Source organism: Cervus elaphus, chromosome X (genome assembly GCF_910594005.1).
Source record: "Cervus elaphus chromosome X, mCerEla1.1, whole genome shotgun sequence".
Classification (NCBI taxonomy): domain Eukaryota; kingdom Metazoa; phylum Chordata; class Mammalia; order Artiodactyla; family Cervidae; genus Cervus; species Cervus elaphus.
In genome coordinates, this window is record NC_057848.1 from 28,354,859 (window position 1) to 28,369,484 (window position 14,626).

At 47.3% G+C, this 14,626-nt stretch overlaps 1 protein-coding gene and 1 pseudogene across 1 annotated transcript; one reads left to right on the top strand and one right to left on the bottom strand.

Annotated features, from left to right (window-relative positions):
* Positions 1-1,140: 1,140 nt before the first annotated feature.
* On the bottom strand, positions 1,141-3,597 carry LOC122689433 (PAX-interacting protein 1-like). Its single transcript, XM_043895840.1, has 4 exons — positions 3,400-3,597; positions 2,284-2,458; positions 2,018-2,078; positions 1,141-1,510 (listed from the first exon to the last, which is right to left on the bottom strand). The coding sequence occupies exons 1-4, from the start codon at positions 3,595-3,597 to the stop codon at positions 1,495-1,497; spliced, it is 450 nt and encodes a 149-aa protein (XP_043751775.1). The 3' UTR covers positions 1,141-1,494.
* A 1,696-nt stretch (positions 3,598-5,293) lies between these two features.
* On the top strand, positions 5,294-11,250 carry LOC122689434 (annotated as a pseudogene).
* The last annotated feature ends 3,376 nt before the right edge of the window (positions 11,251-14,626 follow it).

Sequence of the window (14,626 nt, forward strand, 5' to 3'; positions counted from 1 at the left end):
AATTCTCTCACATCAATATTCATTCCACTTGTGGTTTGTGAGAAGACAGTCAGTTCTATAGGTAAGTTTGTTTAATTAGGTACAAAAGTAGGAACTAAAAAGGCCATACATTGAGAGATTGTCTGTTAAAGATGCAAGTAAGTGCCAGCTGGGTGTATTTTAAAGAGCTTGATAGATTAATGTGTGCAGGAGACCATCAGCTTGTCATTCACGCATGCTGAGAGACTTAACAAGGGCCACATAGTAAGAGATATGTCACGGGAATGTCGACACAGGTCAGGGCCTAGGGCACAGGTGAGGTCGCAGGTGTGGAGCCTCACTTCACAACCGTGACACTGAGTGGTGATTTGCAAGACTAACTCCATGTGACTCCACGTCAAAGACAGGAGGACATCCCACGTAACTAAGTGACGCCAGACCCTTATGGCAATGCTAACAACTCTTGTGACGGGGAAGTCCTAACGTGTTTAATGCACGTGCTCCACCTGTGTTCGGGAATTAAACTGTACAGATTTCATGACTGGAGAACAGACTGGAGCCAATTACAGCTCCCTTTAGGAAGACACCTCAGCAACTGCTGTGGAGGCAAATTCAGTGTCTGAGGGGCACAGTGATGGGCCGTAATGTCGGGGCAGGGCTGAACCTCTGTGACAGCACTGGTCTTGAGTACACTAATACCTGTAATATATTAAACATGCTCATGTGTCAGTAGCTACTGGTAAGACGATGGTCTCCACTTACATTTTTGTACCTACAACCCGACAGGAAGTGTATTAGAACTGTATCTGGAACAGAAGCAGGAGAGATGTGGGTTTCTGTGGTATTAATGACTCTGGCCAGTTGGTGCCTGTACTGTAATAACTGCTAATGTTCTGAACATAGCTCTGCTGAGGAGTTTATGTCTCACCTTGATAGAAAGTGGCTACCTTCCAGAAATTACTTCCACAGGAGAAAATTCTATTAGAAAATATTTTGCCTTGAGATTACTTAAAATGTGATCAAGCTTAATGCAAACCCTATAAACCATACCAAAAAATGTGTTACAATAAAGGATCACTCAATTCTAACTGAAGTTAAAAAGTACATTTATTTAGAATGTGGGCAAGATTTCAATATAAAAGAAAAGAGTATTAGAAATAAAAATAAAACTACAAAATTTTCAAACCTTTAACATCCATAATTTAGAGATAGCAAGGTGTTTATTTGCATCATTTTATTTGCAGCTAAAGTTCCATTAACAGTGTTGTGAAAACATTTAAAAACCTGGAAAATGAATCATAAAACCTAATATGGGCTCTTAAAAGTCATATAATATAAAACATAATTTATGTTTCCTCAGAATAAAATTACACACCTTAATAAGATACAACCTATTTAATATATTTGTCTTCCTGCTTAAAAACGCTTGTCCCAAAGAAAGGAGCTGAACAAGGACATCTGAAGGAACAGGGCCGAGGGCAGGCCTATGAGGCTCCTGGCACCAGTGCAGGTGTGTCAGTTAAATTTATATGTAGCCGTGTTGAGGAAAACAGCTTCCCACAGCAGTGCGGATCAGTGCCAACACTCAACAAGGGCCCCACATTAAGAAGAAGAGCCCCAAGTGCCTGATGCCCCGCCATAGAAAACCAGCCACTCCCTTATCCTACAGGGCATGTGCCAGGCCCTGCAGCCCAGGCAACTGCCTGTGGCAGGACGATGCGGCTGCTCTCAGGTTGTAGACGCGAGGAGAGGCCTGCAAGGACACCCACAGATGACTCAGGCAAGCTTTACACCAAGTCTTCCTTCCACAAAGAAAGGCAGCGCAGAATGGGCATTCAGATCTCAACATGGAGGGTGGGACAGAGCCTGGAAAGATGTAAGAGCACCTACTCTAGAACAGCCTACGAAATTCAATGGGCCTCTCAGTGGTTCTATCACTAACCCTGGCAATAGTGCCCTAACCTGTGGGCTCACGGAGCGCACGCAGCTCTGACACTAACGATGAGAGGGGCCCACCCACCGCCTTCCCAAAGGATATGACTCGTAGTCCAGTGTCTGAGTGAGCACTCCAGTGAGAACAAACTCTGCATTGTGAGCATCTGCAAGGAACAAAGACAAAACCTGTCAAACAGACGCACCTGCCTGCACCCATGCACACCAACACGCAGCAGAGCAATGAACATACCTAATCCTCTGGCAAAATATTCTTGACACAAGTGAAGGTCATTTTCACAGGATATTAAAATTATTTCTGACATACTTTAAGGAAAAGAAAAGCAGCTTCTTGGTTACTGAACCTCATACATGGCATTGATGCATTCAACAGTGTTTCACTTCTGTGCACCTTATCCTGCTTATATTCCATGAATTTCTGGAAAGATGGCTGTTTAGACAACACTTTGCCTCTTGCACATTCCATAATTGCTTTCATGGTTGACAGACTTGGGCAGATCCCAGGAGTGATGTAAAAGTATTTCGCCTAAAAATGAAAATACGTGTACTGGTTTCAAAGTGAATTTTCAGTGTGCGGAATTTCTCATTCTACCCAAGAATTTTGACAAAATACCTAATTTCACAGAGCTACCCAGTACTAGACTCCCCTAGTCCCCAGCCTAAAGTGGGCCTGGCAAACCCAGACATGACATTTCAGAAATAAGCACTCTCATATGCTAGGTGTGACCTATAATTATTAGAAAGTGACTAGAACTTTAATTCCTGTAAGACATGAAGTATTCTGTGATAAGAGTAAGAATAAGAACATTTTTCACAATTTCTGAAGCTCAAATGGAGTACAAAATGATTTTGATGATTAAAATTTTCTAACTTCCTTACTCTCAAATGTACCAAATGTACCATTTTGTTTAAACTCCTCAAACATTTAGAAAAACAGACTATTTTAGGTAATGTACTCTTAACTCAGTACTGCAAATCTCCTTTGATTCCAAAGTTGGCTCCTTAAACGTAAAACAAAACAAACAAACAAACAAAAAACCAAAACTGATTATCTCTATTAATCTACTAAGCCACTGTTTGATACAAAAATTTTCCAAACTGTTCTATCTTAGAAACATTTAAACACTGTAGTCTAGAATTATTAGACACATATTCAGTTAATATTTTCTCAAGAATGGTCTCCATTTTCCAGCTGAATATACATTTTATGAGAATAGTATTAATGTAAGTTGTTAAAAGCAAAAAAAAAAAAAAAATCTTATAAATTATTCATAGCATACTCTTTGAACCCAGGTTATTTGTAGTGCATCTCTCTCCATATCGATTCTCTTAGACACAGAACACATCCTAGAGGAGGCCTGACTGCACAGGGGGAGTGGGGAGAGCCCAGCTCTCTGGGTGCAAGCTGCCCGCTCCGTCATGGTTGCCCAGATGCAGCAGCTGATCTGAGCTCCAGTCCAGGCGTACCTTGAAAAGCGGAGAAACGTGGGCCCTCCTCAAGGACTCCTCCCAACTGAAGGAGAAAAGCACTTCAGCCTCCCCATCTCGGAGAAGGTAGTTCTGTTTGTCTGAAAAGGAAGACAGCACAGCCTCAGAAAGTGCCTGGCGCTGGGGTGCACCGCATGTGACTGGCTCCAGGTGCCCCAGTGAGCCAGGTGCTGGCATCCGCCTGTGAAACCTGTGAATGAGTAAGTCTCCCCGATTATGTTTCATTTACCTTCCTCCCGAAAACAGCCAGGCCAATGACACTCTTCCTCATAGATCAGTGTTTCTCAGCTTTCAGGACCAAATGTCCTGAAAGCCGTGAACCCTTCTCTCATCCCTGGGCAGCTTCCCACCTCCCCCTCAGCTGTGGCTTCACACTGTTGGGGGGCCACAGCACCCCAACCCAGACCCAGGTGAAGAGTGCCCATGTGGAGGGACAGGCTGGGAACCAGGTTCATGGCCAGCTTGTGCTCACAGGGACCAGTGACTCCAGAGCCACCGGACTCCAACTGAGAGTCGCTTAGCCACATTTTATATATGTACCAAAAACAAGTTCCTTTTATACACGTATAAGTACATTAATTTATAAAGAATGGTTTTACCAGATTTTGATGATCTAAGATTTATTAAATAATATGTAATTTGTCAAAAAGTAAAGATCACAAAATGTTTTCATCTTCTTATGAATATATCTCTTTCAGAAAAGAGTTTCATTTCATCATCGTAACCAAACTAATAGTCCAGGGTCGGGCTGAGTCAGATGACATGCTGTAGGGCTGACAGGCCACACGGTGGGTCTGTCACTTGCCCTTCTCTTTTTAAAACAATGCCTTAAAAATGAGAAAACCATTCTCAGCTCAGACTTGACTCCATCAGGTCACTCTGGAGACACTGAGATTTAACAACTGCTAGAAATGCAAGTCCATCAGCCACCAGCAGAAAAAGAAGGCACTATACTAGGTGAAAGAACAGAAGAATTTCTAAAAAATGAAGTTAAAAAATGAACAAAGAAGTACTGTCATGCATGAAGTGATATACTTGAATGAAGTGATGTATCTGAAATGCTAGTTTCTATAGCATGATGAAGGTTGCTGTGCCTGCTGAAGAGCTGTGAGGGATGACAGGAAGCAGTTTGTGTTTAAGGTGAGAGATGACACTGAAATGAACACAGTAGCTACAACAACCCTGGGTTTCTAAGAGAAGAAGATGATTTATATTAACTTGGTCGGAGTTGTGGCAGGAGTCAGACTTTCCACAGTGGTGCAAAGGGCATGTGTATTCCAGAAAGAAATATCCTATACAATTAGTGTCCCAAACTATATAGATATAAATACAAAATGTCAGAATACCCCTCCCCCATGATAGGAAGCGTCCAGTCTTAAAGCTGTCAGAGCCCAGGCGGGGGCGGTGTGCTGCAGGGGTGGGGGTGCAGGGGTGGCCGACGGGGGCTGACTACATGGGACTCGTCCAGGAAGCTAATGTACTTAGGACATCAGGAGCAGGTGTCTCACTGCTGGAGTACAGACACGGGAAGGGAGAGACGAGCCTGAGCCCTGTGGTGTGGGACTGGAACTGGACAGATAGACACGAGGAGCACCGTGTGAGTCGGTTTGGCATAGCCAGACCCCATGGGCCTGAGCACCATCAGCTCCCCAGGTCTGCCCTGAGATTGGAACTGGTGGTGGGGTGGGGGGTCCCTGGGACACGCTGGTGCCAGAACCAGGGCAGAAAAGCTTAAGACGAGTCTAGGACACTCTTGTTTTGCCAAAAGCTACCAGGTGGTCACGACTGATGGGAAGAGCAGAGAGGACACTGAAGCCAGCACAACCAGAGGTCACTGGTCACAGCAGGGTGACGTGGGAACAGTGACAGCCCCATGGACGAGAAAGCAGCACCAGGTGAGAGCAAGCAGAGTGGAGAAGGGACCACGTGGACACCACCGAAGGACCACTTGACAGATGCAGGGTTCTATGTCAGCCACCCCACCCCTGGGAGGAGGGGCCCCCACACGGCCCTTCCCTTGAGGGTGTGGAGCAAATGGAACCGTGGACCCAGTCTCTCAGCCCTTCCGGGTGCTTCCCCGTGGGGAAGGCTGTGGAATCCCCACAAAGAGGAGGCTTCCACGTCTTCAGGCCTCCTGCATCCACAGAGGGGCCCTTGGCCGCTCTCCTTCCTGTACCCCTTTCATAACTCACGATGCCTCTCCCCCAAGCCCAGGCACCACTCATCTGCTTCTGTCTTTGTAAATTGGCCTGTTCTGGACATCTCTTATAAGTGGACATGTAAAATGTGTCCTTCTGTGTCTGCTTCTGTCACTGATCATTGTGTGTTCAAGGTCCATCCATGATGTAAGGTGTGTCAGAACTTCACTCCTTTTCATGGTGAGTCATACACCACTGTGTGCATGAACCACATACTACTGACCCACCCATCCGTCCATCCACCCACACACCCACCCACCCACTCACCTATCCATCCACTCATCTATCCATCTATCCACCCACCCATCCATCCATAAATTCACCCATCCACCATGCATCCATCCATCCACTGACCAATCCATCATCCACCCATCCACCGATCCAACCCCACTGACCCATCCATTGTCCATCCTTCTCTCTATCCATCCATCCACCCACCCACCATCACAGTCTGAAGTCACAGAGGCTAGGGGAACTGGGAGGGGAAGGGGGAGGCTGGGTCCCGCACTTTGTGCAGCTGAGCTGATGCCAGAGCTCCTTCCTGGTCCCAGATAAGCAATAGTTGAATTCCCATGTCCTCTAAGGTGGGATTGTGTTTGCACCCCGGCACCTCCTCCAGGGAGACTTTCTTGGTGGCTCAGACAGTAAAGAATCAGCCTGCAATGCAGGAGACCCGGGTTTGACTCCTGGGCCAGGAAGATCCCCTGGGGGAGAAAATGGCACCCCACTGTAGTACTCTCACCTGGGAAATCCCATGGACAGAGGAGCCTTGCAGGCTACAGTCCATGGGGTCACAGAGAGTCAACACAACTGAAGCGACTGAGAACACAGGCACACACTCACACCTCTCCCCTGTAGTGCTTCTCCTGAGTGGATCAGGGATTTTATGGGGTGGAGAGAAGCCTGGGTGGGAGGCAGTCATTGTGGAGGATGTAGAGGAGTCAACGCTGGGGGCCCTGTCTGTGGGGAGGGGGCACCCAACTGACAGTGGTTCTGTCACTGGCACATGTTAGCCAGGGGTTGGATGCTGGACTGGGTAGAGAACACACCTGGGCCCAGTTGATTGCAGGAGCAGGGGCCCACCTGAAGGGGACAGATGGCCCCCGCCTTCCTGTACCTGCACTTGAGGGGCACTCATATTCCTGGTTTTTCTGCTCCCAGGCTGGTCCTCCCAAGAGGACAAGAGGCTGTCAAGCACAGCTCTTGCCTTGTGTAATTGCTTCCTCCTGGGAAGTCCTGAGTTGTTGGAATCCTCCTCAGAGGATATGATGGGCAGAGAGCCAGGGCTGGAATGTGGGCAAACCTCATTCCTGCTTGCATCAGGTGCTTGCAGCCTGGCTTTAAGAGCTCACACCCAGAGGAGGGAGAGAGCAGGAGGGTGTCCACCATAGCCCCGGAGTCCTGCAGGACTGGGGTCCCTCTGCTCTGAGGGTCCCTTGGTGCCAGGGTCCCTCTGTTCTCCATCCCTCCAGGGCAGGGTCTCACCATCCTGGGGGGCCTTGGTGCTGGGGTCTCAAGTGGTATGGCTGCCATGGAGACCTGGGCTGTGTGTAGCTGCAGTAGCACTTAATTTAATCCTTGTAGAGGTGGATGGCAAGTGCCTGTGTGTAGCTGACAATATTCATATGAGTCTTTGCTTTTTCTTTTAATTTGGATTGGGGGGGTTGTGACTCCTTTCCCATTTTTTATCATTACATTGTTTTCTTTTTCCATCATGACTCTTGTGTAGAGAACACAGTACCATTTTCTGCTACTAGTTTATGTTAATATTAGTTTTTGCTTTTGCTTTTAATTTGGATAGAGAGAATCTATTATTTTCTTTCCCATTTTTTATCCTTATTTTTTTTTCTTTTTCCATTATGACTCTTTGTAGAGGACACAGTACATTTTCTGTTACAAATTAATGTTATGGATTCCCTGGTGGCTCAGTTGGTAAAGAATCTGCTTGCAATGTGGGTGACATGGGTTCAATTCCTGGGTTGGGAAGACCTCCTGGAGAAGGGAATGGCAACCCACTCCAGTAATCTTGCCTGGATAATTCCATGGACAGAGGGGTCTGGTGGGCTACAGTCCATCAGATAGAAAAGACTTGAAAACAACTGAGCAACTTTCACTTTTCAATTTATGTTAAAGTTATTTTTAACTTTTTCCTGTCTTATTCGTGTGGTGGACAGATGTTTCTTCCTTTCGTTCCCCCTACCTTGATTCCTTCTTGCCTTTCCTAGAGCTGTTTGTGGGGTGGGCACAGACCTCTGTGGCTCTTGTGTGTCCTCATGTCCAAGGGTCCAGCTTGGGTGTCGTGGAGCCCAGGCTGTTGAACCCACAGGGCGCTTCCACCCAGGGACTGCCTGAGAAGAGGGTGAGGCTGGACTCTGCAGGAACAGCCCCCCAAGACCACAATCTGGACCCGGGCTCTGTGCTCCACGTCACCAGTGACCCAGGAGACCCTGTTCCCAGAAGCAGGGCTTCAACCCCAGCAGCACCAACACTGTTGATTTCACAGTGGACAATGTGGCCCTCAGTTGGGCGTCCTCAGTACATGCCCAGGCCTGAGCAGGGGGCTGCGTTCTGTGCCCAGCACAGGTAACCAACCTCTGTGTGCAGGTGCTGAGCATCACGAAGCAGCTGGATGCCCGCGTGAGGACCTTCGGATGGCGCACACAGAGGAGGGCGCCAAGAGGAACCTGCACTCTGGCCACATGGTGTACACGACGGCCCTCATGGAGGTTGGGGCGGGGGCAGGGGGTCTGCCAGTCAGGGACACCCACGTCTGGTCCAAGCAGGAGGGGTGGGCCTCTGAGGGGATGGGCACATGTCCACTCAGATGGACATATGGTCACTCCAGGCAGGAGAGGCAGACCTCTAAGGGAACAACACAGGTTCACTCCAGTTAGAAGATGCTGACCTCTAAGGGAATGGACACTCATCCACTCAGATGGACACACGTCCACTCAGATGGACACACAGTCACTCCAGGCAGGAGAGGCTGACCTTTAAGGGGACAACACAGGTCCACTCCAGGTGGGAGAGGGCTGACCTCTGGCATCAGTCACTCAGAATTCCCGACCAACATGCATTTCTGAACTCACACCTGTAACCCTGGCCTCTGGGGTGTCTCCCAGAATTTGGCTAAACCAGACCCTGATATGTCTTTTCCTGTGTCCAGTTTTGGGGTGTCCAGTCCATTCTCTCAGCTGCTGGCCAAGTCACTTAATGTTTCACTCTGGCCTCGGACCCCGGTGCCCCCACCACAGAACCTAACGACCCTTGGGGTCTGGAGGTTCCGTCCTGGGCCTCAGTGTGCATGTACCCTGCTGGCCTCGCACAGTCACTGCAGTACAGACTTCACACAATATTATAAGCAGTGCTATCTGCTGCTGTGCACACACACACACATCCATGCACACACAGACCCTGAACACATGCACAGATGCGTGTTCACTTGTACCTACTGGAGTGTGTACATACACACACAAACACCAGAGCAATGCCACAGCTCCCCACTGCTACTCAGGCGCCATGCTTTATGTCTTTATGTTTTTGTGTGTCAGGACCCCCCAACCCATCTGTAGAGTGGCTGTGCTGGGGGAGGTCCCCACCCACTCCCCTCTGTCTCTCACTACAAGGCCCTTCTCCTCCATCCCTGCCCAAAACGCCCTCACGGAGATCTCAGAGTGGCTGGAGAACCACTCCCAGGAGGTGGTTATCCTGGAGTGCAGGAACTTCGAGGGAATGATGGAGGACCTGCACGAGTACCTGATGGGCTGCATCAAGAACATCTTTGGGAACATGCTGTGTCCCCATGGGGTAAGCAGGGGCCACAGGCTCCCCATGCTCTTGGCAGCGGGGACAATGGGAGCACTAGGCTTCACTGTAATCAGACTATCCTCTCGCTGCGTGAGGCTGATTCAGGCAGCAGGTGATGCTGCTCACGGAACCCCAGTAATCCACCCACCACTGTCTCCACTCAAACACTCCAACAAACAGCCCATCACTGGTCACAGTCACCCCCAATAATCTACCCTGCCCGGTCTCTATTCAGACACCCCCAAAATCCATCAATCACGCCTCAAGATGCCCCAGTAATCCACCCACCATTTCCTATCAGAAACCCCAATAATCCACCCACCTCTGTTTCCACTCAGGCACCCCAATAATCGACCCATCACAACTGAAGACACCCAAGCAATCTACCCACCACTGTCTCCACTCAAACACCCCAAAAATCTACCAATCACTGCTCAAGACACCCCAATAACCCACCTATCACTGTCTCCACTCAGACACCCCAGTAATCTATCCACTAGTCTCTCTACTCAGACATGCCAATAATCCACCCATGACTGTCTCTTCTCACAGAAAACCCAATAACCAGCCCATCACTGCTCATAGACCCTCCAATAATCCAGACATCACTGTAGCTTCTCAACCACCACCAATAACTGACACATTGTGTTACAAGGCACCCCAACAACCCCTTTGAACATGTCTCATGGGCACCTGGGTGATTCTCCCTCCAGGAGATGCCGACTCTGCGCCAGCTGTGGTCCCAGGGCCAGCAGGTCATCCTGTCATACAAGGACGAGGCATCCATGAGTCAGCATGCAGAACTGTGGCCCAGTATCCCCTACTGGTGGGGGAACCAAGTGAAGCCCCGAGACCTTGTCCACTGCCTGGAGCACATGAAGAGCTGCAGCCACCCAGGTGAGTGCCACCTTCACACCAGGACACCTGGTCATATGCATGTCCTTGCGCATGGGGCTGGCTTTGTGTTCAAGTGGAGAAATGGAACAGGATGTATTAGGGGACATTATTCTGTTCACCACATGGGGACCAGGGCGTGGACATCCTTGGGGACGTCGTTGCTGTGTCCACCACAGGGGGTCAGGATGTAGACAGGATGTGAACATCCATGTGGACGTTATTGTGTCCACCACACGGGGTCAGGACGTGGACATCTCTGGGGTCACTGTCCAGCCCGCCTGCCCTCTGTAACAGGAGAAATTCATGAGTCAACACCCCTGTGAGCCCCTGCTGTCTGAACTTTGGTCTCTGTCAGACATCTGAATCTCTGACTGCTGTGGAGGCCAGAGTCTGGGTGGGTGATGATACAGCCTGGTGACTGTGTGGGCAGGTGACCCCATGGGTTACTGGTCACATGGGCGAGAGGCACTGTGGGTTGGTGACGGTGTGGGTGGGTGACTATGTGGGTGGGTGACCAGTTTGAGTTGCTGACTTCAGGGTGCGTTACCATGTGAGTTGCTGACCCAGTGAGTGGGTGATCACGTGGGCTGGTGATGGTGTGTATCGGTAATCATGTGGACAGGTGACCACATGACCTCGCAGGTTAGTGACCCCATGGGTGGGTGACCACGTGGGTTGGTGGCTACTTGGAGGGATCACCGCATGGGGTAGTGACCCCGTGGGTGGGTGACCATGTGAGTTGGTGACCACATGGTTTGGTTGGCCACATCACTCCGTGGGTTACAGACTGCACATGTGCGCATGGGTGTGGGGCCAGTGCCCGGGGTCGGCTGCCGGCTGTACCAAAACCATCGCAGGTGACTTCATCTGGGCCTAAGGGTTTGTTGGCAACGTCATCAGGTTGAACCAGAAGCTGCTTCGGGGCTGACAGACGGCGCTTGTGTGGAGCTGGGCATCGCGTAGGCTGCATCTCAGTACGTCCTGTGATGTTAAAGGCCTGAACTGGAAGCCGCCACGGGGCTGATGGACTGCACGCTGAGGAACTGGGCATTGCAGAGGCCGCTCCTCGTTCGCATCCTGTGACGTCACTGGGCTGAACCGGAAGCTGCTTCGGGGCTGACTGACGGCCCGTGGGTGGAGCTGCGTATCACGGAGGCTGCGTCTCAGTCACGTCCTGTTACGTCACCAGCCTAAACCGGAAGCCGCTTCGGGGCTGACGGCCAGCGCATTTAGGAGCTGGGCCTTGCGGAGGCTTCTCACTCCTGTCCTGTGAGGCTGGTCATCCGTCCGCCTGTCCACTGAATGTGGGTGACTGCAGAGGTGGGGCCAGGTGGCGGGGTCCATGGTCTCCTCGGTCCTCCGTGTGTCTCTCGGCGAATGCAGGGTGTGAGGTGATGATTAAAGGTCAGTGCATGATTTGTACAATCACATCCTCAGGGAAACACACATGGTTCTCAGGTCTGTGGCTTCTCCGTGGAAAAGGCTGGGGTGGCCTCTCCCCCTGGGCACTGAGAGCAGCAGACAGTGACCCCCAGCTGGGGAGGCAGGGGAGGTACTATGACATAGTGTCCATAGCAGGGGACTGAGGCCTTTGCGAGCCCACTGAGAAATCCCTATTATTAGATAAAGGGCTTCCCTGGTGGCTCACCTAAGAAGGCCTTCTTATCTCTCCTTGCTAGTCTTTGGAACTCTGCATTCAGGTGTCTATATCTTTCCGTGTCTGCTTTGCCTTTCTCTTCTCTTCTCATCTATTCGTAAGACCTCCTCAGACAACCACGTTGCCTTTTTGCAGTTCTTATTCTTGTGGATGGTTTTGATCACCACCTCCTGTACAATGTTAGGAACTTCCATCCATAGGTCTTCTGGTACTCTGTGTGCCAGATCTAACCCTTGAATCTATTTGTCACTTCCTATGTATACTTACAAGGGATTTGAATAAAGCAAAGAAACAGAGGAACACAATAGAATGGGAAAGACTAGAGATCTCTTCAAGAAATTTAGAAATGCCAAGGGAACATTTCATGCAAAGACAGGCACAATAAAGGACTAAATGTTATGGGCCTAACTAAAACAGAAGAGATTAAGAAGAGGTAGCAAGAATACACAGAAGAACTGTAAAAAAAGATCTTAATAACCTGGATAACCACAATGGTGTGATCACTCACCTAGAGCCAGATGTCCTGGAGAGCAAAGTCACGTGGGCCTTAGGAAGCAGCAGTAGGAACAAAGCTAGTGGAGGTGATAAATTCCAGCTGAGCTCTTTCAAATCCTAAAAGATGGTGCTGTTAAAGTGGTGCACCCAATAGGCCATCCAGTTTGGAAAATTTGGCAGTGGCCACAGGACTGGAAAAGGTCAGTTTTCATTTCAATCCCAAAGAAGGGCAATGCCAAACAATGTTAAAACTACCACACGACTGCAGTCATTTCACAAGGTAATGCTCAAAATCTTTCAAGCTAGGCTTCAACAGTATGTGACCTGAGAACTTCACAGACCCATATTCAAACAGTTGATTCTAAATGCACAGTGATACCACAAAGATGGTCAAGGTAAAGACACACAATGTGAATTTATTTATGTCTAAGTCAGTGAAACAAAATAGTCACTGCAAGGTACAAAATTTTTAGCTTGAAAAATCTTATATTTGAATATAAAATATCTTGCTGATATTGAAAAATATGTTTTAAAATGAAATTCACTCTTAATTGTCAATTATTTTGAGCCTATGGAAAAAAGAGAATAAAATTACATTCATCGGGACTGCTTCAGTTCAGTTCAGTCACTGAGTCGTGTCCAACTCTTTTCATTGGGTGCTGCTTAAACTTTCACAGATGCTTTTCCTTAAAAATTCCCTTACAGTTTTACAGTCTTAATTAGATACAAAATTATCAGTATATTTTATACTATATTTTCTGGACATTTTAATTTCCTTTAATTTATGAGTATAAATAGAATGTTTTTCTATTGAGTGAGTATTAAAAGTTACTCCTCTCTCTTGAGTGGAACACACTGTTTACACTGCTGCTTGGAGACATTTTATTGCCTAAAACCGTTTATAATTCATCTCTACAATCTAGGTTTTTTGGGTTTTTCTGCTTTGTTTAAGCTGAGAATTTTCTCATCTATTTTTCGTATGTTCAGAGTTTCTCTTAGGAATATGTGTCTGCTGTTGTTCACTTGCACAGTCGTGTCCAACTCTTTGCCTTCCCATGGACTGTGAGCCCACCAGTCTCTTCTGTTCACGGGGATTCTCCAGGCAAGAATACTGGAGTGGGTTGCCATGCTCTTCTGCAGGGGATCTTCCTGACCCACAGATGGAATTTGCATCTGCTACAGCTCCTGCATTGCAGGTGGATTCTTTACCGCTGAGTGAAAATAGATCTTGTATACATGAAACCCACTTTAATTATGAAGATTCATAATCAGTGAAAAGCAAAGATGGAGAAGCCCAAAGAAGCATTTATAGTTTACCAATTAATAAGAAAAAAAACCCTTCATTTCAATTTGCCTTTATTCATTTTTTCAATTAATTTTTCATTGAGGGATAATTGCTTTCCAGAATTTTGTTGTTTTCTGTCAAATTTCAACATAACAGTCTTTCTTAACTCATAGTCTCTCTTCAATATCATCTTATCTGTGTAAATAACTTCTTTTAACATTTCTTACAGACAAGGTATCAGCTGAGAATGAATTCCCCAATTTTTTGTTCATATGAGAATATCCCCTACTCCTTTGTTTTTGAAGGATAATATTCCTGGATGTATAAGTTAATTTCAGTAGTTTTTTTTTTTAAACATTTGATTTATTGACATGTTGTACCTGTACCATGAATTTACTAGTTAAGCTGTATAATTCATTGATTTGTAACTTATTCATAGGTTGAATAACCATAACCACATCCTCATTCTAGAATATTTTCATCACTCCAATGGGAAACACTCTCCAGTTGGCAGACATTTCCCATTTCCCCCTTCATCTGGGCCCTTGCATTCACTCCTCTATTTTTGGTCTGGGTCATACACATTCACACGAACAGAATAATGCAATACACAGCCTTTTGATCCTGGCTTCTTTTCATTAACATAATCATTTCAGAGCTCTAGCATGTTACAGCTTATATAAGAACTCCATTCATTTGATGGCCAAATAATTTTGCATTGCGTGTTTTATTTATTTGATCACCAGTTGATGGACCTTTGAGTTATTTCAACTTTTTTCCTTTTTTTAGTTTATTTCTTTTTAAACGTTTTTAAATTTAATAATTTAAAATTTTTAAATTTAATGGCTTTTTATGCATCTATTTAGG